General features: G+C 44.3%; 1 protein-coding gene across 6 annotated transcripts in view; it reads right to left on the bottom strand.

Annotated features, from left to right (window-relative positions):
- PKHD1 (PKHD1 ciliary IPT domain containing fibrocystin/polyductin) overlaps positions 1–24,614 on the bottom strand; it is a 363,852-nt gene that overhangs the window by 221,887 nt on the left and 117,351 nt on the right. For all 6 annotated transcript variants that reach the window (XR_006289317.1, XM_043542122.1, XM_037893881.2 and 3 more), the window contains exon 36: positions 11,289–11,445. Coding sequence is in view for 5 of the 6 variants with exons in the window: in XM_043542122.1 (XP_043398057.1) it covers positions 11,289–11,445 (157 nt within the window). In the remaining variant the exon portion in view is untranslated. The remainder of the gene's footprint in view (positions 1–11,288; positions 11,446–24,614) is intronic.

Raw genomic sequence — 24,614 nt, 5'->3', positions numbered from 1 at the left:
AGAATAAGTACAGTACATGCTATTTAGAATGCTTTATTTTCATGCTGAATTGTACAACCCTAAAAGTGTTCTATAGTTAGATGCTGTAACCTTTGCATGACTCCACTGTGTATAATATAAGAGAGTTATCACCAGTCTTGAGAAATATACTTAACCAACTAACCTCTAGGTATTCATGCTATGCCTGGCTACTACGGATCCTCTGTCTTGCAAATGTGTATGGAGCCAGATAACCAAAGTCTCTAAGGTTTGTGTGTCACTGTTAGCAGGGTGCGGGGGACTGGACTAGATGACCTCTCGAGGGCCCTTCCAGTTCTATGATTCTATGAATATCATATACTATAACATATATATTACATGTTTTTGTAGAACTATGAATTTTATTTATGTTAAGTTTTTTCCCAGATGCTTTTTACTTATGTTAAGCTGTTTAACCAAAGGGAGACATGAAATGTTGTACTTCAGTGTTAGGTGCAGTCATTCCAGAGGGACAGGACAAGACAAACAAGTTTGTGGATGCTTAACTAACATGCCCTCTATACCCAACTATTGCAAGTGCAGGATGTCACTGAAATTTTGCAAAAAGAAAAGGAGGACTTGTGGCACCTTAGAGACTAACCAATTTATTTGAGCATAAGCTTTCATGAGCTACAGCTCACTTCATCGGATGCATTCAGTGGAAAATTTCTGGATTGCTATGGTCAAATAAGATAAAAAACATGTTTTCAATTTCTGTCCTGTTTATTGTAGGGTCTGTGTAAGCATATCACAAAGTGTTCAAAAGCATGTCAAAGAAGACAGATAAAACTAGCTTTAAAGTAATGCAAAGAAATAGTGAGACCCTCATCTATTGTATATCGTATATAGAGAAGTAGAATGAAGCTCAGATTTTGAGACAGTTGACCTGCTGCGTTGCTGTCTCCCAGATGGGTTGGCAATGTATTGGCCTTCCTATCTTTGACTAATCATCGTTGATTAGTAAAGTTGATTAAGCCTAGCTACTTGACACCTCGCTATTGAATTAAATTGAACCCACAACACTACCCACAACATGTTTTTCCTCTCAGACTGTGATAAATCCTGCGTACTCAGGGCAGGTGTGCTTCTGCAGTGGGCTGAACAGACTGGTGAGGCTAGCCCTTTGTTCTCTCATCTCTAGCCCCTGAAGTCAATGGGACTACTCATATGAGTACCAGCTCACTAGTGCAAGAAAGGGGGTTTGCAATCTGGCCTTTTCACAAAAATGGCTTTCCCATAATCTGATGGGAGCAAGTACAATTCCAATGGCTGGAAGTTAAAGATATACAAAGTCAACACTGGGCTAGGTGCCATATGAATATACAAGAAGACACATTCATTGCCTCAAAAACCTAAGACGACAAAGACAGACAGTGAATGGGTGACCTGAAGCAGCTAAAAGGTGATGTGTTCCAAAGGGCGTTGATAGGCATGTCACCACTTTTGAATGTGTATATTCTATGAACAATCCCCAGCGAACTTTCTAACAAATCACAGTTGGTTTCTTCTAAAAATGTGTGTGTGCGTGCGCTGTTACGGGGTCGGCCGCATCCCAAGCACCACCCTCGTTACTTGGAGTCGCTCTGTGGCTCCCTGCCTCAGTTTCTCCTCTTCAGAAACCTTAATAAACTCTGCACAATCCTTTTGTCTAATAACACTCCCTTCTCTCACAGTCTATTTTGTTTATATAACATAGAAAACAAAAGTCAGTCCTGGAGCTTCTCTTCCCCCTCTTCTCCCCTGAAGTCTGCTCTCGCAGCTCTTGCCTGCCTTGGCAGGCCACTCTCATCCCTACAGAGCAGAACTGAACCCTAACACCTGATAGCTTCAAAACTGCGGAGCCCCCACACCTATCACTGAAGCCAACAGAAGCCAAGTCCTTCTGAAAATCAGTCCAAGAGCAGAGACAACAAATCCCTGGGAGTTAAGAAACAACAGCTTAATAACAGTTAAAAGCAAAGATTGGCAAATATTCAGGCTCAGTCATTTGAGTCATTTAATTATAACCTATATACAAACTTACAAGCACTTATGCCCTTACTTTGTTTGTTATGGCTGCACAAGAGAGCCTGGAATGTTCTACAAGGGACCTTGGGGTAATTTTATAAAAATCAATCAACTATTGTTATGGTAGCCTCCCCACCAATTCAAATAAATACAATTAAACCCATCATCTCTTCTGTGCTGTGATATGGAGACCAAACACATCTCTTTCAAATGGGAGAGAAAAGAAACACTCTGAGGCTATTTGATGTTTGGTGAGAACATCAAAACCATCACTTGTCTTGATTAAACCAGCAATTGGCCTTCACCTCCAGGCCTGGAAAGAATTTTTTTCCCATCCTCTTTTAAAAAAAAAACCCAAAACTAAATCTGAGGCACTGCCCCCTTTCTCAGAGGGAAAAGAAATCCAACCAACAGCTAGAAAAATTGATAGAACAGTAAAGAAAACAAACCAGAAAATAAGATAGGGTCCACTTAGGTACTCATCCACTTGAACCACCGACTGCACCAGAAGAATGATGAAGGGACTGGTGTGGGATAGACGGATATTTCTGCTCTGAAGTCTTATGTGAAACAAAGGAAAACAAGAGCAAATGGAGAGGAGGTGGAAATGCAATATGATACCTCTTCATTTCATAGAGTGTCTTGGGCTGGAACAAAAGAATACCAAACTGGCTCAGTCTCAAGGTCCGCCTAATCCAGTATCCTGTCTCCAATAGATGCTTCTGAGGAAGGTGCAAGAACCTCCAGAGTTGGAAGTGATAAGATAACCTACCCACAAGGAAAGCTTTGACTGATCCCTGTTAGTTAGAGAATGAGTTATGCCTTGTAGCATGAGGCTTTTTATCCCTTCCAAAATATTTGTCTGTTTTTAATCCTCATGATTATGGAGATTCTCATTGTCCATACACAGGGTGTTGAGTTCAACCCCATCTTTCTCATTAATATTTAGTTTGTGATAGCATTCCAAATGTTTTAGGGATTTCCCAAACACAGAGGAAAGCACTCATTGAGGACGCTGTTTTGCTTTGATGTTATAAGCAATCAGCCTCAATATTATACCTTTAAGAGAAATATTGTATTCTTTAAATGAAATGTCTCATTAAAATAAGTACCATAGTTAAAATAAGTTTGGACATAAATGCCTGTAAATTTGGATGTAGGTTATAATTAGATTGTGCAGGGAAAAGGATGAAAGTGACTTTCACCAGATCCAATCCAGCTTCCCTACACAAGCTGAGTGAAGTGCTAAATGTAAACAAAAGATGTAAAGTAATTTTTAAGAGAATTGTTTTTTAATCAATAATTTCAGTGTCACACAGGAAAGGGGTGTGTGTGTGTGTATACACACACACACACATATATACAGACACACACAATTATATCAACTGCATCCTCTTAACTATTGTATGAATGAAAAATCCAGTAGAATGCCCTTTGCCTAATGGAAAAGCATCTGCTGCTATTTGAAAGGTCACCTCCTCAATGGACATGTCCACTCTCTTCTGCACAAGGGTTGTATCCTACCATCGGTATACGAGGAAGGAGTTTTGTATCATAGGCTTTGGCCCTATATGACCAGTGTTCCCGGACCCCTTGACTTCTTATTCTCAGCTCTCTTCACCTTTGTGTTTTATGAGGATCCCACTAGAACCCCCTTGAGATGTGCTGAACCTCACAAATTATGTTCCTGGCATGCATCTCCAAATGGCAAACAGCAGGAGGAAATGGCTAGAGCTAGAACATCTTTCTTCAAACAACTGATCGTGCATAACAAGACTGCAGCGTGCTGGCAATCCATTTGATATGCTTGTTCTCAGCCTCCAAGGGGGTGCCTGCTGGGAGCAAACTAGAATGAAAAGAAAGATCCTGCTATGTAGATCCTCCTGCGCTCTTTTCATAGACTTCATTTATCGGCCTTAATTAAGGACAAGATACTAATTTTATGAACCCTCTTGCGTGCACCCTTTGGACATGCTCACATGAAACACGGATGAGCAACACAAGTTCACTGCATCCTGGGCTCCTACAGAGCAAAACACAAAGGAGTGAAGCGCTCATTACATTGACTCTGCCCCCAAAGCTGTCTGAACCAAAAGAGGCCAAAACTCACTGTACATGCCACAGAGTGCATTCTCCCCACACGCATTTAGGTCCCAACCCAGCAAAGCACTTGAATATATGCTTAGCTTCAAGTGCATAGGCAGTACCACTTAAGTCAATGGTACTACTCACGTGTTTTAACATTAAGTGTGTGCTCAAGAGCTATGCTAGATTGGGGCCTTAATCCAGCCTTGAGCTAGAGAGAGGCAGCTGCTTGAATGTTCTCAGTTAGAAATCATCTCCCAGGACCGATGCCCATGTTTTCTGGCTGGGTGCATTCATGCCCATCTGTTCAGATGCCATGTGCTCCTTGCAAGCTGGGTGGCCTCTTTCCTTGAAGTACAGGTGCCAAGCAATGGTGATTTAGATCACCAGCCTGCATAACGCTGCAAGCACCATCTCGTCTAGAGGAAGTCCCCCTACTCTGCCAGCACTGAGATGGCATCACAGACACTTGATCACATCTACTGTATGAGCCAAAGAAAGGGACAGCCAAACAGGGAGGAAGAGAGGTTACAATGGAGTGTGTGGATATTACTGGTTGCACCAGAACAAGGTATGTTACAGTAGATGCTTTGGAAATCTAGATGAAAGTCACTCAGTTGTATACATCACGATCTGTATTACCCAAGGATACACAATGCAGCTACTCAGGGAAGGCCAGTCAGACCAGGAGACAAAATAGGTGAAGGTGATAATCTGAGGGGCTTCCAAATCCCAACACCTGAGCTCCAGAGGAAAGACATGTTTGGTTCCTGTGGTAGGATAATGCTTTGGGGAAAGCCTCACAAAGGCTCCAAGCTAAAAAAAAAAAAAATCACAAGAAGGGAACTGATGTGAAAGGGGTGTTTGATCTGCAGAACTGAACCTGCGCTCATTTCATAGAATCATAGACTCCGAGGCCAGAAGGGACCATTGTGATCTCACCTCCTGTACAACTCTGGCCATAGAACTTCCCCCCAAATAATTCCTTTTGAACTACAGCATATCTTTAAAAGAAATCCAATCTTGATTTTACAAAGGTCGCAATCCAGAAAAGCAGTTATGCACATGATTAGTCCCCCTGAAGTCAATGTGACTACTCTCACTTAAAAGTTAAACCTGGACACAAGTGCTTTGCTGAATCAGAGCCTTAATCCAGCTCTAATCTAGAAACAGGCAGCTGCTTGGACATTTCAACCTGCTGGAGACCAGCTCAGGCAAAACAGTTTGCTTTTAGCAAGGGAGGATGGTCTTGTAGCAAGTGCCCTGGACTGACTCGGAGCAGTCAGTGTTCAATTCCTGGCTCAGTCACAGACTGCTTGTGTCATTGTGGGCCGAGTCACTGAAGTTCTCTGTGCCTCAATTACTAGTATTCTGTTTGTATCCATTTCTGCCATGCTACATTTGTCTCATCTATTTAAATCGTAAGCTTGCAAGGGCAGGGAAGGTCTCTTACTAAGAATCATAGAATATCAGGGTTGGAAGGGACTCAGGAGATCATCTAGTCCAATCCCCTGCTCAAAGCAGGACCAATCCCCAATTTTTGCCCCAGATCACTAAATGGCCCCCTCAAGGATTGACCTCACAACCCTGGGTTTAGCAGGGCAATGCTCAAACCACGGAGCTATCCCTCCCCCCAAGTATTTTGCATAGTGCATAGCACAATGGGGCTCTGATCTCAGGACCTAGTGTAGGCCATACCTTAATGCATCGTCTTTTGCCTACAGATTAGCAAGGTTTAACGCTTGAGAGGAAGAATGGTCCAGCAGTCAGAGCGCTAGTTTGGTATTCAACAGACCTGGGTTCAATTTCTTGTCCCACCACAGACTTCTTCTGTAGCCTTGAGGAAGTGAGAAAAGGAGAGTGGGGTGGGAGGAGGTATTGTTTCATGGTCTCTGTGTATATAATGTCTTCTGCAGTTTCCACAGTATTCATCCGATGAAGTGAGCTGTGGCTCACGAAAGCTTATGCTCAAATAAATTGGTTAGTCTCTAAGGTGCCACAAGTACTCCTTTTCTTTTTGCGAATACAGACTAACACGGCTGTTACTCTGAAACCTGAGGAAGTGAGAGTCTCTCTGGGCCTCAGTTCCCCATCTGTGAAAGGGGCTAGTAGCACTGCCCAACCTCACAGGGGCTTTGTGAGGACAAATGCATTAAGGATTGTAAAATCCTGTGGGAATGGGGGCAATAGAAAGACCTAGGATAGATCTAGGAGGACTCAAGAGAGCTTTCTCTCAGATAATTAGCAGCAGCATCTTCTTGCAGAGACTGGACTTCTCCATGCCAGTGAGTGGAGGAAGGAGGGGACCATGCTGCCTAAACTTCCAGTCTGATCTCTGCAAGAGTCATATACAGTTCCTTTTGTTAGGAGAACTGGGATTAGCTTCCACTGATCTGCTGGAGTTCAGCCTGGGAAGCCTTGGAGGAGTCTTGGCAGCTATCAAACATGCAGAAAATCAATTTAGTTAGCGAACGAGCGCCCTAGGAGTCTAATATACATGCTGCAATCCCAGACAAAACAGGGGTTAAAATAGATGCATGTGCCCTACACTTAGCCACAAATCAGGATTTACAATTAAGGGGAAGAAATAGAAAAGCTGTCCAATTGCTACAGTTGTAAAGGCCTCAAAATTCCCCTGCAGGGAATTTCTTGTCCTACAAGTTGAATTCCATTGAAAAACACTGAGTTCTTGTTAAAAAAAAAGAAAAAGAAAAAATATGTCCCTCCTTTCTTCCAAGACAGGTGGAATTTTATGATCCATTGACTATAATTAATCCAGACTTGATGCACATCATTGTAACAACCTAGAGATCTCATCACAGAGCAATAAAGAGAGACAGGACTGCCTTTCCCCCCAGTCTCTTTAAAACTCAATTAAAATATACATTGGATGCAACTTCCCATTAGCTGGTACTATTTGTACATCCCATGTTCTTTCTTTAATTAAAAAACATGCTTATTGCAATACTGCTAGAATCACTTTTACGGTATTTTAATTGTAATGTCTCTGTCTGATTAAAAAAAGAAAATATGAACTAGAAACTGCCTGCAAATAGTATCATCATGCATAGCCCAAATGGACTGAGCATAACAAACAATGGCTCAGATAACCAAGCATCGCAGCCAGTCTATAAACAAGGACAATAATGGGTATGAGGGGGATCTGCAAAAGGTGACTGGATGACACAGAAGACTGGACAAAGATAAAAAACTTGCCACTTCTAGGGTACCAGTTCAAACTCAACCCATATCAGCAATGACTGCAGTGGCTGTTGGCTGATGTGCCCCTGTATGTGCCTCAACAGGATCCTATGACTGATGGTATTGAAGGCCAGAGGGAGGATCACTGCAAAGGACTCCTGTCCAAAGCCAAGAGAAGGTTATCCAGCTATGTGTGTAGGGCCAGGTTGATGGGAAGAGGTGCAAAAGAGAGACAGAAGAGCTAAATTAATACAAATGAAAAGGCCTCCTGATATAACACCAGAACTGTGTTAACCTCATGCCTGGTAAACAAGTTAACACCAGTTAAACAAAATTGGTTTGTTGGAAATTAGACCTAATTGGTGGACAAAATAATAGGGGGATGGACTATTCCACCCAACACTTCCTTGGCAGTCCTCAGGAAAAGACTTTTTGGGGAAGATGATGTCTACCGTGGCCACGGACTGACTGAAAGAAGGGGAAGGAGCGAGCTTCACCATCATGGCTGCCACCCCTGCTGTCTCCTGAGACCCCGGGATCCAGAGGGACATCATTGTGTCTTCTTCATCCTGAGAAAACCGGACAAGAGAGAAGGACCTAGATGCCACCTCCACCAGCTAAATCCCAAATGCCACCTGGGATGTAAGACCATGTAATCCCTTCCCCCATGTGTGTTCTGTTTAATAACGCTCTGGCTTAGCCAGCCACCACTATATTTTGCAACACTGCTGTAAGCCTGTCACCCAAGAGAGGTATTTAAAAGCAATGCCCCAAATGGCCCAACGATGGCACAAGTTTGCCAGGTCTTATCAGCCACTCCGAGACTGTGTGCTGGGCTTGTGTTTCTCCAGCTGGGCTTGTGTTTCTCCAGCACTGAGTCTGCAAGTGAGAGTCAACACCTGAGAGAGAAGCTGCATTTTCTCTTTGCTGTTTTTTCCATGTCCCTCTTGTGTGTGTGTGTCTTGTTTTGTTTTCTAAAAAACAGGATCAAACCTCAACAGCAACAACAACAGCTCCAGCCCATCTCAACTAACTTCTTCTCTTTATCCCCAAAAGTACAGTTATCACCATCTGCGTTTCTTGCATGCAGCCACCGGTGGATTTTTTTGCAGCCACCAAAGCATGGGCGGAGACTGGGGGGCAAAGCAGCAGTCCCTCCCTGCAGCACGCATCTGTTGCTCCTGAACGGCTGGCATCAAGGGCAGTCAGATGCTCCGCCTTGGTGTTTGCGCTGGTGCTGCCAGCAGGGATCGGCGCCCTGCACCATGCAGCCTTCTTGGGGCCTCCAGGCAGTGCCTCTGGAGACACGTGCATGGCATCAGAGGCAGCTCTTGTCAGTGGAGATGGCTGCGGCGTTTGGTCACCAGGATATTTCCCTGAGCAGCTCCCCCGCACCAGGAGTCTGGGACGCTGCAGACGGCCGGTGAGTGCCCAACCCACCTTCCTGGGGCAGTCTTTCACTGAATGGCCATGGGAGACAGGGACAGAGATGGATCAGCGTTTCCCGCACCTGGGGCTGCACTCACTATTCACAGTTGCTCTAGCTACTACATCAGGTCAGTGACTCTAGGCTGCTGCAGGGCTTGGCAGCTCCCCGTCATGGTGAGGGGCTCCCACTCCATGACAAGCTCTGAGCACAAGAATAGGAGCAAAGTCCGGGTGAGCTAAATGGGGATCTCTACTTCTTACCACCCAGCCCCAGTGTGGAGAGGCCATGCCCTACCAGGGGGCTCCTGTCTGTGTTCCCATGTGGTGCATGCAGCTTGCCAGTATCACGCCTTCTTATTAGCATCAAGAGCTGCATTGATGCGGGGTGAGTCTGAGCACAGGGGAATCCTTCCTCACTGCCACTTACAGGAACGGGTTTGCTGCTTTTCAACAAGTACAGAAGTATTGTAGGGAAAATTGTCAGACCAGCTACCAGCAAGAGTTGGCCATCCCACTCTGAGGCCACTAAAACTGTTGTGAGAACCTCTGATCTAAAAGACTGTCATACAGGGGGTTTTTCCTTATAAAATCTCTTTACAGCTAATGGGAAAGGGAAAAACGGACCTGATTAAAATGAAAGCCTCACATAACACTTTACATTTCAAATGCTTTAATTGTTTTCCCTTCTTTTCTGTATCATTAATAAAGAACTTAAAAGATTTTTAATGGTATGTTTGCCATGGTACTAAGCATGCTGAGGTATCTGGTTATAAAACCCTGAACGCTGTTTAAAACTGTTTAATGCTGGATAGTTTCAGGGTCATGTTAACACCTGTGACTCTTTCAGCCCATTTATTCCATCTAAATTACTGTAATACAAGAGAACCAAGTGTGTTTGGTATCATAAATGCCCTTCTCAGAGTCACTGGGTCTAAAATAGTCTAATGTTGGTTTAATAACTGTACCGTACCTACCATATTGTGTGGGTCAACTGAATGGGCTTGTTTGAGAATGAAAAGGAGCATGACGGAGAGGGAAAAAATTGCTTTTGAATATGAGTCCAAGCCACAAAGACCCTGATTCCAAACTTCACTGAAAACAATGGAGAGACTCCCATCAAATTCACTGGGCTTATGGATCAAGCCCATGGTTCAGAGTTCTGTCTGACCTTCCTTTCTTATTCAGTTTCTTGCTCTGGATCTATTTCATAGATTTGGGCTGAACCACAAAGTTTAGACCCAGATTTGGATCCAAACTTGCTAGGACTTTGGATCCTGCCTTCTAGTTCAGACCCACCTCATACTTGTGACACAGATATGCATTCCAGCAGGATAATCTCATTTGGGCTGAAAACGACTCATTCATTACCAAGAACATATTTTCAGAGGCTTAGAACTTTCAGCGGGAGGTTGGTGGGGAGGAGGGGAGGATTTGGCTAAAACATTTTCATGCTTGATCTCGCCCCCAGATTGATTAAAATATTTATTTTCTTTGTTCAGGTGGAAGAAAACCTGATAAAATTCCACCCCGCTATTCTGGGAGATCGCTGATCAAGGGATAGAAGTGGGAAGGAAAGTTGTTTCCATTTTCAGATTTCTTTATCGTCTGTTAACTCAAAACTGAGTTAAAATACATTAAAATATCACATTCCTTGCGTCTATAGTCCTCAATGAAGGTTTAGCCACAGATCCTCAAAGATATTTAGATGCCCAACTCCCATCGATTTCAATGGGACTTAGGAGCCTAAATGCCTTTGAGGAATTGGGCCTTAATACCTATGACATTTGTTAAGAAATCTCTTTTACAAACCATTAAGTGTAAGCATTTAAAACACAACACAAAGTCCTTTGCTTACTTTTTAGGCCCCAATCCTGAAAACATTTACGCATGTGCTTAAACTTAAGCATGTGCAGAAGGGTGTGCAGGATTGGAGCCTTCATTTCGAGGATGGAAATGTTTCTACTGGTGAATGGCAGGTTATTTTTGTCCTTAATTGTGTATTGACTCCAACCGAGCTGCATCTATTTACACCAAATCTGAATTTGACTCGGGGTATGTAAGTACTACAGGCCTGATGCTTTCTCTCTTAGTTGTGCTGTATTATTTACACGGCACTAACGGAGTGCTAGGATCATGGATTATTTATTACATTCTGTAACTGTAGCCTATAATTCTGTAACAACATCATTAGTTCTGTAAAGGCTTTTCCAACACACTTGCATCAAAGATACCACACAAGACATAGGTGATTATTGTTACCAGTACCACTATTATCCCTGATGGCTGTGCAGAAGAGCTCAGCTTTCAGTAGTCCTACTCATATTGTCATTATGCCTCAAACGGCATAAACGATGCTTTCTGCATACAGAATAATTAAACAGATCCCTCCCCCCATCCTCACTATGTTTACCAAACACTGATGCTCTGTCTTTGACGCTCCTGTCTGACCAGGTGCCTTGGCACAGTTTATTTGATTGGGGGGCGGGGGAGGAGGAGAGAATGAAACGCTACAGCCTGCAAGAAACAAACAGACAAAAACCTCCTCAGACCTTTGACGTGCAGAAAGTTGAGGATGCCAGTGGTGGTATCCAGCAGCAGCGTTTGGCCTCTTTCTACTGTGACATTAGCGCCATCTTGTGGCAAGTGCCCATCAAGCCAGCTGGAGTTCTTAGACCATCGGCCGCAGAATTGGAAGGGGAAGTGCCTCTGAAAAAGAAAATAAGGGTCTTAAAATTGACCTTAGATTTTTTTTTTAAATTATGAAACTGGAAATAACTTTAAAACAAATTATAAGTGTGGTCATGCAGGTCCTTGTCCCAACCTCCTGTTGTCACCAAGCATGGAAATACTTGTCAGGGGAGAATGGACCCAAGTTTTACCTGGCATACCTTAAGTGAAGTTCATTTACTCCAGTCTTTTCTGCTAGGCTCGTTGCGCTGTATATTTCCCCCTCCCCCCCAATATCCAGCCCACTCCCCCTTCTATATAACAACAGAGAGAGGAGGGAATCCAAGTTTCTTGGTGTGTGTTTTCTCCACTACAATATCTAGACTCAACTCACAGTCTACTTCAAAAGTGGATCTAGGCTCACCGCAAAGGTTAGGCCTGGACAGACCTTAGAGGAAATGCTAGATAGCATGTCTAGCAATAGACCTACCTCAAGAGGTACTGCAAGGATTAGTCAATATTTACAGCATATGTACCACAGTAATCCATGTGCTTGTTACCATCAGACTGGATTAGTGCAACACAGGATATATGTGGCTTCTCTAGAGGGTGAAAAGATTGATGTAGTAGACAGGGCATGACAAGGACTCAAGAAACCTGGGTTCATCCACAGACTCCCTGGTTGGCTTTGGGCAAATCACAGTCTACCCGTCTCAGTTCTCCCTGTGTGAAATGGGGATGATACTTCCCTACCTCACAGGGTGTTGTGAAGATAAAACCCTTTATGACTGTGAGGGGCCCAGTTACCAGAGTGATGAGGGCCATGTACCCTGGCAGATTCAGCAACACCAGCGAGTGTGAAATGCACCTGCCTGCTTCCTTACTGATGATTCTTCTCTGGAGCACATTACACCTGCTTGCTATAGATTGCACCCATTTGTTTCTGAGTGAAATTCAAAACACTGATTCTGATCAATGAAGCCCTATGTGGCTTCAGTCCTGTCTACCTCAGAATCTCTCTCCCCATATGCTATCTTGATAAATCAGATGGTCTGGCATGGTCCTGACAACAGTTCCCAGATATCCGTAGTAGGAACTAGAGGCAGGGCATTCTCCAGGGGACAGGGATGGGGTTTTGTTTATTTCAATGGCTCAACAAGGCCCAAATTTCCAGGGCACACTGGGTGTTCGCCCATGAAAGCTTATGCTCCAATACGTCTGTTAGTCTATAAGGACTCTTTGCCACTTATTCACTAAAGATTTTGCTAGACCCTTGAGTGATTCAAATGTAGTTTGTAGGGTAGAAGTAGGGTTTTTTTCCAATTGACTTGCCATCAGTTTTGTTTTTTTCTGAACAATGTTTTATACTGACTGTTCATGCACCACTTCGAGACTGGCAGGGGTGCATTTTGGAAAACAAACATTTAGGTAGATAAGAATTTGCTACACTAGACAGGATTAATAGTCCATCAAGTCTGCTATCCGGTCTCCACAGCTTGGATCCTTATCAGAACCAAACCTTTTTTGGGCTCGTTGCTGGTGGGAACATTAGAAGTGGCTAATGTTGACCAATATATGCTACCTAGCATATAGATCATATTAATATGCATCACCTGCACCACACGTATATTAGCGTGCATTAAGCACAAACAGAATTAAGTACAAACCGTATAGTAGTTATATAACCTAAATTGGCCTCTACCTTTACTATAATCCTATTCTCTTATGCTAAGTATCCCATAACACCTTGCATTACCCGAAGTAAGCTTTGGCTTAAGTACACAGGAAAATTGTCAGGATCAAGACATATGATTATTTTATCATAGCAACAGGTAGGGAGTTATTCTCCCAGGCCAGTATTGGAATCTCCCAAAGGAAGAAGACAAGACATATAATTGTTTTGGCCTAGTACAAACCTAGGAGACGCCATCACGCCCTTTAGTACCTGGAATGCATGTGTTCAGAACAAAGAGATAAGGGGTATAGCATAGTACCAGAAAAACAAGGTAAAAAACTAATTGGTAAAACGCTAGTTTCAGGTGATGTACGCTGTACCTTTTACTTGTAAACTGGTAGGGTACAAAAAGATGGCTTTAGAGGTGTGACTCTGGGTGCACACCTTCTGCGTAAGGTTAATGTAACAATGCTGCACAAGACGGCTTCCCGGAGATTGGTATCGTATAGAACCTTTCTCCTGTACAACATTATTATTGGCTTTTAGTAATAAACATGACTGACATTGGTTATTTAGTCTCTTGAGTATATTTCATAATGAATTAAAGTGTGGTCAAGCAATTGACTATACAATTTGTCAACACTAGATAGTACTATTTATTTACAGTAGCACTAACAATGTGCTGGGTGCTTTCTACACAGTCACAGAAATCAGAGAAATGTTGGACTGGAAGGGACCTCAGTAAGTCATCTAATCCAGTCCCCTGCACTCAAGGAAGGACTAAGTATTATCTAGACCATCCCTGACAGGTGTTTGTCTAACCTGTTCTTAAAAACATCCGATGATGGAGATTCCACAACCTCCCTACATAATTTGTTCCAGTGCTTAACTATCCTTACATAGGGTTGCCAACTTTCTACTCGCACAAAACCGAATACCCTTGCCCTGCCCCTCCTCTGAGGCCCCGCCCATGCCCCGCCCCTTCTCCGAGGCTCACTCCATCTCCCCCTCCCTCTGTCTCTTACTCCCCCACCATCACTCACTCGCTCATTTACCCAGGGCTGGCTCAGAGGGTTGGGTGCGGAAGGGGGTGAGGGCTCTGACTGGGGGTGCGGGCTCTGGGTTGAGGCTAGGGATGAGGGGTTTGGGGTGCAGGAGGGTGCTTTAGGCTGGGATCGAGAGGTTTGGAGGGTGGGAGGGGGATCAGGGCTGGGGCTAGGGCTGGGGCAGGGGATTGGAGTCTGGGAGAGGGTCAGGGGTACAGGCTCTGGACAGCTCTTACCTCAAGCAGCTCCCGGAAGCACTGGCATGTCCCCTCTCCGGCTCCTATGCTGAGGCGTGGCTAGGCAGCTCTGCGCACTACCCTGTCCGCAGACTCCTGGCCAATGGGAGCTGTGGAGGTGGGGCTTGGGGAACGGACAGCACGTGGAGCCCCCTGCCTGCCCCTACATGTAGGAGGCAGACGGGGGACATGCCGGCTGCTTCTTGGGAGCCGCGCAGTGCAGAGGCTAGCAGGGAACCTGCCAGCCCCACTGTGTGGCACCGCTACCTGGACAGTCAATGGCCCAGTCCGCGGTGCTGACCGGAGCCGCCAGGATCCCTTTTCGACTGGGTGTTCCGGTTGAAAACCGGACACCTGGTCACCCTATCCTTACAGTTAGGGAGTTTTTCCTAGCATCTTGCCGAAATCCCCCTTACTGCAATTTAGGCCCATTCTTTCTTGTCCTGTCCTCAGTGGTAAGGAGAACAATTTATCCTCCTCCTCTTGAAAACAATCTTTTATGTACTTTAAGACTGTTACCATGTCCCTCCTCGGTCTTCTCTTCTCCATACCAAACAAACCCAATTTTTTCAATCTTTCCTCGTACATCATGTTTTCTAGACCTTTAATCATTTTTTGTTGCTCTCTTCTGAACTTTCTCCAATTTGTCCACATCTTTCCTGAATTGTGGTGCCCAGAACTGGGCACAGTGCTCCAGCTGAGACTTTAACAGTGCTGAGTAGAGTTGATGAAATATTTCTCGTTTCTCCTGATAATACAGCCCAGAATTATGTTCACTTTTTTTTTTTTTTGCATTACATTGTTGACTCATATTTAGTTTGTGATCTACTATAACCCCAAGATCTTTTTCTGCAGTACTCCTTCCTAGGCAGTCATTTCCCATTTTGTGTTTGTGCAATTGATTATTCCTTCTTAAGTGTTGTACTTTGCATTTGTCCTTATTGAATTTCATCCTATTTATTTCAAACCACCTCTTCAGTTTGTCAACATCACTTGGAATTCTAAACCTGTCCTCCAAAGCACATGCAACTCTCCCAGCTTCGTATCTTCCACAAGCTTTATAAATGCACTCTTTATGCCATTATCCAAATCATTCATGAAGATATTGACTAGAACCAGACCTTAGACAGATCCATGTGGGACCCCACTCAATATGCCCTTCCTACTTGACTGCGAACCACTGATAACTACTCTTTGAGTACAGTTTTCCAACCAGTTGTGCACCCACCTTTTTCATAGGTTTATCTAGGTTATATTTCCCTAGTTTGTTTATGAGAAAAGCATGTGAAGCAGTATTAAAAGCCTTACTCAAGTCCAGATATATCACATCTACTACTTCACATCATCCATAAGGCTTGATACCCTGTCAAAGGAGGATAGTGGGTTGGTTTGACATAATTCATTCTTGACAAATCCATTTTGACTGTTAATTATCACCTTATCCTTAAGGGGTGGTATTACAATGAAGTTCACAATGTAAATACAGACTGAGAAATACAGGCAGAGGTTAGGAGAAGGGGAGCAACAATATGCAATGCACCTACAAGTCAAATCTTTTCACTGTTGGCAACATGGAAGAAGTGGGTCTTAAATAGGGACTCAAGTATGGACAGGGTAGATGCCTTGAACCTTAGATAAATACTCATCTCTTTAAAGAAAATAAGGTTCTCTCAGCAACAGAGAAATGGAAAAAACAGATAGGTTGTGTGAGGAAGCAGGGTTTTCAGAAAATCAAGCCTTTCACGGGTCCTTGCTAAAGTAAATATTTCATTCTTCATGAGGAATCTCCAACATTAAAAGGAACTTTTGTCCAATGGGGAACAAGCAAAGGAGGAGGTATAAAACATCTTCATTTCTTCTCCATTGCTTTGCAGTATGTCTCAGCAGAACAAATGCTGCTTTGCTAAATGGCAGGGTAGGCCAACCCACGCAACAATATCCTAATGTTTATAACTACCTGTCTGATGGCGTCTCGGCCACTCTGTGTAGTACATTAGGCGTGATGGCTGATATATGGTTACCATCAAATGGTTTGCCTCCTCCTAGCTAGGAGCATTCCTCTGAGACAAGGTTCTTATTGAGCCTGATACAATACCCACTGAAGTCAAGAAGGGTCTTTCCACTGACTTCAACAGGCCCTTTATGTTGTGATAGGCATGGGAAAAAGTGGTTGCTCTTATTGTTTAGTACTTGTATCACTTTTTGGGTAGGTAGGCCTCTAGAGGAATCAAGAAGAAATGGTCGCTTTCTTATTGAGCCTGATACAATACCCACTGAAGTCAAGAAGGGTCTTTCCACTGACAGGCCCTTTATGTTGTGATAGGCATGGAAAAAAGTGGTTGCTCTTATTGTTTATTGTTCACTTTTTGGGTAGGTAGGCCTCTAGAGGAATCGAGAAGAAATGGTCGCTTTGTGATTTTGGCTTCCTGAGAACAGAAGCTCATCATTGGACCTAGGGTCTCACACAGGGTGCAGATGTAACCCACACACCTTCTGGGTGTGGTGTTCTGTCCCACTAGTGGCACCGAGACCACTTAAAGAGAGAGATATAAAATGAGTCTGCTCCACAGCCTTAGCTAAGAGCCAGTTGGCTCTAGCTCATGCAGTAGAGGCTCATGCACTAAGCTCCAGAGAGCCGCGGTTTGATCCTGCCTGCTAATGACCAGGGTCTGTTGATGTTACACAGACTCCTCAACTCTTTTCATTTATGTCCTCTCTTTCCAACATGAAATGTGTCTCTCTTTTTTCATCCCTCCCCACCCCCCGCCCACAAACACAAGTACAATCCCCCTGGGCAGAGGCCAGCTACTATTCCCAATGTCATCCCATATGACGCCAAAAACCCAGATGTAGTGATGCTTCCCAAGCCAATTATGGATGGGAATAGTCCACAAAATAAGACCCTTCATCCATCCTAAGGACCAAACTCAGAAAAGGCATAAACCACCCTACTAGACGTTACTTTTCATTTATTTGTATTATGGTAGCACCTAGGAGCCCCATAGTGCTAGTTCCTTCCCCCAAGGAATTTACAGTTACCAGGGAAAAGGGACCTACTTAATCTGGGGCTAATATATCTGCCTTCTATCACTCTCCTGTAGCCATCTGGCCCGACCCTGTCACACAGTCTAACTATCCAAGGCAGAATAAGGAAGTTTTATCATCTGAATGGCTCTGAATCTTTGAAGTGGAGTTTAAAAAAAAAAACCTCTAAATATACAAATAGATCAATACCAACCATCCACGCAACCTCAAGGCCTACCTCTGGCCAGCTGGCAAAATCCTGTCAATGTCATGGCAGGAATGGGTCTGAAGAAGGGACTTGAAGGGGAAAAAAAAAGGATGGATCAGTTCAAGGAGCATGCTCCACCTGCAAAGGGCAGCATGAAAGAAAGCACAAGATGCTTGTGGGAGAAGCAGGCAGTCTAGGCTAGTACCCTTGGAGGAGCTGAGAGGCCATGAGAGACTCAGTAAGAACCATGAGACGATAATAGGGAGGAGCAGAGCTTACAAAGGGCCTTACAAAGGGCAGTGTGGCCTAGTAGATAAGCACTAGCCTAGGAGTCAGGAGAGCGGGGTTCTGTTCCTGGCTCTGCCACTGACTGATTTGTAACCTTGGGCCAGTCACTTCCTCACTCGCTTGGTCTTGTCTATTTAGACTATGAGCTCTTTGGAACAGGCATTCTCTCATTTATGTGATTGTATAGCACACAGCGCAATGGGACCTCTTGGCACTACCATAATACAAATAGTGGTAAAGGCAAGGGGGCCTTACGTGTTGTTCTGTCCTATGTGACAACAGTACTCCTCCACCTCACGAGGGTGTTATAACTGATGTTAGTAAGATTTGTCGAGTACCTAGAGCCCCTCAAAGGAAAGCTACTACCTAGCTGCAGAGTAAATAGCAGGGTAGCCCTTTTTATCAAGTATTAGATGGGAACAGGAGCCATCCTGGCTCATTGTGTCACAATTCCATGTTCCTCCCTTTTCCCCCATAGCAGGTCTCAGCCTTCCCTCCCACTCCCGGTTTGTTCAGCGATGGCCACGAAAGGCGAAGAATAGCCGCACACAGTTTTCCATAGAAGTGAGACTCTTTTTTTGGTTCTAGTTAGAACCCAGCACTCCTGCAATGTCATTCTATAAACAGTTCCTGTTAACACTGAAGAGCAGCAGCAGCTGCAGTGGCCGAGGTCATGGCTGACTGCCTCTCCGGACACGTTTGTTTGATGAGCCTGTAGAACCAGTGGGAGGGGAGGGGAGGGGAGTGCATGGGGCCGAGCGCTGCTTATGCTGTCTTTTGTTCTTTCATTTCATCCATCATCAGAGGTGGTTCTGATCCAGCTTTTCTGCGAGAGGAAGTGATGTGGGCCCAAAACAGAAATCTGAGATCTGAACACACCCAGACCTGGATCCAGAGCTGACATTTGGGCCACTGCCAAACAGAGGAGGAGTGCAGGTTTCATGGAACTCTACTTATAACCACTGGCTTGTTTGGGAGCTGCTTCCTTTCCTGTAGATACATATCTTCCCCTTCTGCCCTTGTCTTTACATTTACAGATATGCCAGTGCTATAGGTCAGGAGCTGTAACCACGGCTGCTCATTGTAAATGAGGCATGTAAAGAAAAATACAAACGGATCCTTGTCTCAGTGCACAGAGAAATCAGTGCAGTCCCTGCTGCACTGTCTGATGTAAACATTAAACTCACACATAACCTAGAGGTCTCAAACTAATAACGACAAATGGACCCAAAACACAAAAATTCACCCCAGACCCAGATTCTAAATACGCTAACATGTTTCAGTCCTGTTTTTACTTAAAGACATTTTAAACCCCCCACACCACCACCACCTTTATTGTAGCTTCATGGTATCCCACTACCAGGGATGATTGGGAGTGGTGAGCACAAGTGATTGAGAACCAACTCCATATTCCGGCTAAGAGCCTGTGTCGCTGCAGGTAGCAGGGATGGTTCTCCTGAGGACATGCTGGTGACTTTAAAAAAAAAAAAAAACTTCAGTACCACAGGTGACACTAGGCCATCGAGTCAGTAGTGAGCCAATGCCCCATAATATGCTATATGCAGTATAATGTCAAAGATGAAGTGAACTCCCGACCATGTGTGGCCCTTGAAGAGCTTGTGACGCTTTTTTTTTTGACAACAAAGAGCGAGGCGTGTCTGGTCAGTAGGAATCCTAACTTCTATTCCCACTAACACCGACTTGCTGTGTGATTTGTGCAAGTCACTTAATGGCTGTGCCTCAGTTTCTCCACCCATTAAGTGGGGATAGCCATTCTTACCTCACAGGGTTATTGTGAGGATTAATTCACTTCTCGTAAAGCAGAGAGATATCCTGGAACAAAACGTTCTATAGAAATGCAAAATATTAACCACCCTGTTGCTCTAGCCCGGCTGCAGTTCAGCTGATTGCATCCTGCACAGATTTAGATTTCTGTTCTTCATCCTCTTCACTGTTAGGGTGGGTTGCTGCTGTGGAGCAGCCCAGCACTGTCTCTATTTCAGGGCATGTCCACACTACAAAATGAAGTCTATTTAAGTCGACGCACAGCCACCGCAGTAATTAAAGCGGTGACTCACGTCCACATTATGCGCCTTCTTCGGTGGTGCGCATCCTTACCAAGAACGCTTCCACTGACTGAAATGGGCATTGTAGGGCACCGACAGCTGGAGCTCCGCCACCCTAGGGCTGACAGCCAGAGCTGTGAGCCTGGCACGGGGTTCACAGCTGGAGCCCCTCCCCCTCCGCCCTGGGGCTGACAGCCAACGGGTGATGTAAATAACGCAGTGTCTACAGAGACACTGCATCGCCCTAACCATATCGACCTAAGTGCGACGCCTCTCACAGAGGTGGAGTTATTAAGTCGATATAGTGAGCGACTTACATGGGTGGGAGCCCCATTGTAGTGTAGACGCTTACAGAGTTAGGTCCAAGTAACTAAGCTGCCTTACGTTGACCTAACTCTGTAGTCAGGGACAACCTGTGCCTGCTGATAGTGGGGGGGGAAGAGGGGGGCAGAGTGAGGGCAACCAGCTGCAGCAGTGTTACGGAGCATGCTCAGTCCATGTGAGCATGCTCAGTACAAGCCAAGCAGCAAATTTGTGGGGGCATGTGACCCCGCACACCCACCCCCCATGCATCTTCTCTGTCTGTAGTGTAGACCAGGCCTCAGTTGCAGGTGAAGTGATTGCTATAGAGCATAACCTTAATCTCACTTAATCTCAGATACCTAATAGTGTTTTGTTTTTTAAGGAAAATGACTGCCACTCCCCAAAAAGACAACAAGCCTGATCCTGTGATCAAAGACGACCAAAAGCTTAAACGCTAATACAGTAAATAGCCATCATAAACCTAACTAAAGCGCATTGCTTGTTATATTACCCAGAGTCTATCCTATATATTGTGAATTTAAACTAAAGGCTCTTTGGGACAGGGACTCCAAGTGAAATCCTGACTCTGCAGGAGTTTTGCTTTTGACTTCATTGGAGCCAGGATTTCACTATCTGACTTTAGACATGTCTTCAAGGTGCTGAGCACAAAGCTAATACTATATACCAAAATAATAACCACTACCACGTTGCTTTCCTGCATGCAAAAATATCCTTATAACCACTTATCTATTGGGGGGAGGGAGAGGGAATACACCTTTAAGTAATGTAGCCATTACCCGCTGCTGGTCATGAAGCTGTGAACAAGCAAAGGTTGGAACACTACAGCCATATCAGAGAGATTGACACACATGAGGAAGCCTTTCCTGCAGTAGTGACAGATTGCCATTTAACCAGCAAGTATAGAGCAAGTGTTTTTGTTCCCAGTCACTAGTGAGAGACAAGGTTAACATTTTAAGTGATGGAATACAGTGTATATTTCCCCACGCCATGGACCCAGGACTCCACACCACATTTGAAAACACTTAATTTCAGTGATGGAATACATGGGACCTCACTTTCCGGGCTGTGAACTCTTGACAGCTCCTCAATTTAATTCACCAGGGAAACCATTTCCTCCCCCATCCCCCGCTTCAATCCACCTGAAGGAAAGCAAAGCACATATTTGGAGGAGACAAAGAAGTGGGTTTTTATTTTATTACCCTAGATGTCTTTTAGATGGGAAGTATTCACAGCCATCTGCTCTAATTATTCCTCCTGTATTGGCCACCATCTTCATGCAACAATAGAAATAATTATCTCCTCAAGGGCAAAAGAAAAAAAATATTTACAGAAACAAACAAAAGTGGATTATTTTTAGCTCCTAGGGGAAAAAAAGAAACAACAAGCTACTTCCTAATGAAGAAGCAATTAGGAAGGTGGGTAGAGCATCTATAATTAAATCGGACAAATTGGTGCAGGGACCTCCCTCCCACATACATGCTGCAAAATCTAACTCAGTGCAGGTATGTGGTTAACATACAAGATATTCTCCAGGCTGATTGAACCAAATTTGTCTTGTTACAGCCCCTGTAGTCAGGTCCTTCATTCACACTGACATATAATTGATCCATCCCAAGATGCACCTGTGTGGCATAAAGACAAGGAACACTCACCATGATTAATACAGGCGAGGGATGTAGCAGGGCACCATGGTGTCTATTTGACCTTGCTCTCCCAGCTACCTAGATGCTCATATAGCTCCCATCATCATAGTGTGGCAGAGTGGACTTCTGGCTACGCTACCTAGGTCTAATAATTCAGTGGAAGCCTGACACATTCTTCTTTACAAGTGTAAATCAGGCTGAATGTATTTAGAAAACTCTTTCCATAGTTCAGAGGAGGAAAACAGATGGGATTTTATTCTCATTTCCACTAAGGCCTCTTTACATCACTCTGGCAACATAAAGGGGTGTTAGCATCAATGAGAACCAGTGCCTTTGAGTACGGTTCATCTCCTCGCAGCTTCCTGTAAGCAAAGGATTGAGGATTTCCCAGGTGGGAAAGCGAATACTATGTGTCGTGCTAGAGAACAATATGGACATCAGTGTAAGCTCACTGTCAAGGTGCTCACAAGTATAATGTCAGAGTATAACACAATATCATCTGCACATGAGCATCCAGTCCACGCACCAATGGTCAAGGGTGCTGTTGCAAAGGGCACTACAGGGCAGGATACCAGACTTATTGAGTAGAGAAACAGCTTACCGGGTAAGAGAAATAAACTAGAACCTCCAAGAAAACCTGTCCGAGCTGGGCCACTGCCAGCCCCTGAGAACCACACCGCAGGGTTCAGTTAGTGAGCTACTTTCTGAACTAACCCACCCACCTCTTCCACCCCACAGGGAAGTGAGTTAGTCATTTCCACTTGCTCTACAGCTGGTTCAGAGAGAACAACACGGCCAGAACGGGCATATTTTCTTTTTCCCCCACCCTAGACTTTCTTTAGCGTTTCCTGGGAAAGATCAGAGCCTCTCCAGGGAAACCAGCCTTCCAGCTCAGGAAGGACTGTACCCAAGAGTTCTCACCCAATATGGACCTTAAATGATACACTGCGCCCCACTCTGCTCCACGTGATGAGAATCTGAAGGAAACAAGTCTTCCATGGAGGGAAGGGTCTCACATATCGGTGGTCCAAATTCAGACATCATATTCGGGGCAGTGTAATTTACATGGGGGTAACACCACCTAGCTCCTACTTAGTGCTTTTCATCAGTAGATCTCAAAGTTCTTTACACAGGAGGTCGGCATCATTATCCCATTTTTACAGATGGAGAAACTGAGGCTTAGAGAGGAGAAGTGATTTGCCTAAGGTCACCGAGCCGGTCAGTGGCAGAATATAACATCAATTTTTTTAAAGGCTCCATAAGTGATCCTGGCAATTACAGGCCAATAAGCCCAACTTCAATACAGGTAAACTGGTTGAAACTACAGTGAAGAGCAAAAATGTCAGACACACAGATGAACATGATTTGTTGGGGAAGAGTCAGCACAGCTTTTGTAAAGGGAAATCATGCCTCTACTAGAATTCTTTGCGGGGGAGGGGGAGTCAACAAACATATGGACATGGGTGACCCAGTGGATATAGTATGTTTGGTCTTTCAGAAAGTTTTTGACAAGGTCCCTCATCAAAGGCTCTTAAGCAAAGTATACAGTCATGGGATAAGAGGGAAGGTCCTCTCATGGATCAATAATTGGTAAAAAGATAAACAAAGTGTAGGAATAAATGGTCAGTTTTCACAGTGGAGAAAGGTAAATAGTGGGGTTCCCCAGAGGTCTGTACCGGGACCAGTACTGTTCAACATATTCATAAATCATCTGGGGTAAATGGTGCCAAAGTTTGCAGATGATACAAAATTGCTCAAGATAGTTAAGTTCACAGCAGAGTGTGAAGCATTACAAGGCGATCTCACAAAACTGGGTGACTGGGGAACAAAATGACAGATGAAATTCAATGTTGATAAATGCAGAGTAATGCACATTGGAAAACATAATCCCAACTCTACCTACAAAACGATGGGGTCTAAATTAGCTATTACCACACAAGAAAGAGATCTTGGCGTCACTGTGGCTAGTTCTCTGAAAACATCTGCTTCGCATGTAGCAGCAGTCAAAAAAGCTAACACACTGTGACGAACCATTAGGAAAGGGATAGATAGTAAAACAGTAAATATCATAATACCACTACATAAATCCATGGTACACCCGCAACTTACTGCATGCATCTCTGGGCACCCCATCTCAAGAAAAATATATTAGAAGTGGAAAAGGTACAGAGAGGGGCAACAAAACGATGAGGGGTATAGAACAGCTTCCGTAAGAGGAGAGATTAAAAAGACTGGGACTGTTCATCTTAGGAAAGAAACAATTAAGGGGGATTTGATAGAGATCTATAAAATCATGAATAGCGTAAAGTGAATAAGGAAGTGTGTTTTATTACTTCACATAAAACAAGAACCAGGGATCCCCCAATGAAACTAATAGGCAGCAGGTTTAAACAAACATATGGAAGTACTTCTTCATACAATGCACGGTCAACCTGTGGAACCTGTTGGAAAGTAAGGGGTTTTGTGAAGGCAAAAAGCGTAACTGGGTTCAAAAAAGAATTAGGTAGCTCATGGAGGATTGGTCCATTAACGGCTAGTAGTCAGGATGATCAGGGACGTAACCCCATCCTTTGTGTGTCCCTAAACCTCTGACTGGCAGATGCTGGGACTGGAATGACAGGGAATGGATCACTTGATAATTGCTCTGTTTTGTTCGTTCCCTCTGAAGCATCTGGCACCAGCCACTGTCAGAAGACTG

Source organism: Chelonia mydas, chromosome 3, assembly GCF_015237465.2.
Source record: "Chelonia mydas isolate rCheMyd1 chromosome 3, rCheMyd1.pri.v2, whole genome shotgun sequence".
Classification (NCBI taxonomy): domain Eukaryota; kingdom Metazoa; phylum Chordata; order Testudines; family Cheloniidae; genus Chelonia; species Chelonia mydas.
The sequence above is the reverse complement of the archived record's forward strand: the minus strand, read 5'-3'. Positions and strand labels throughout refer to the sequence as shown.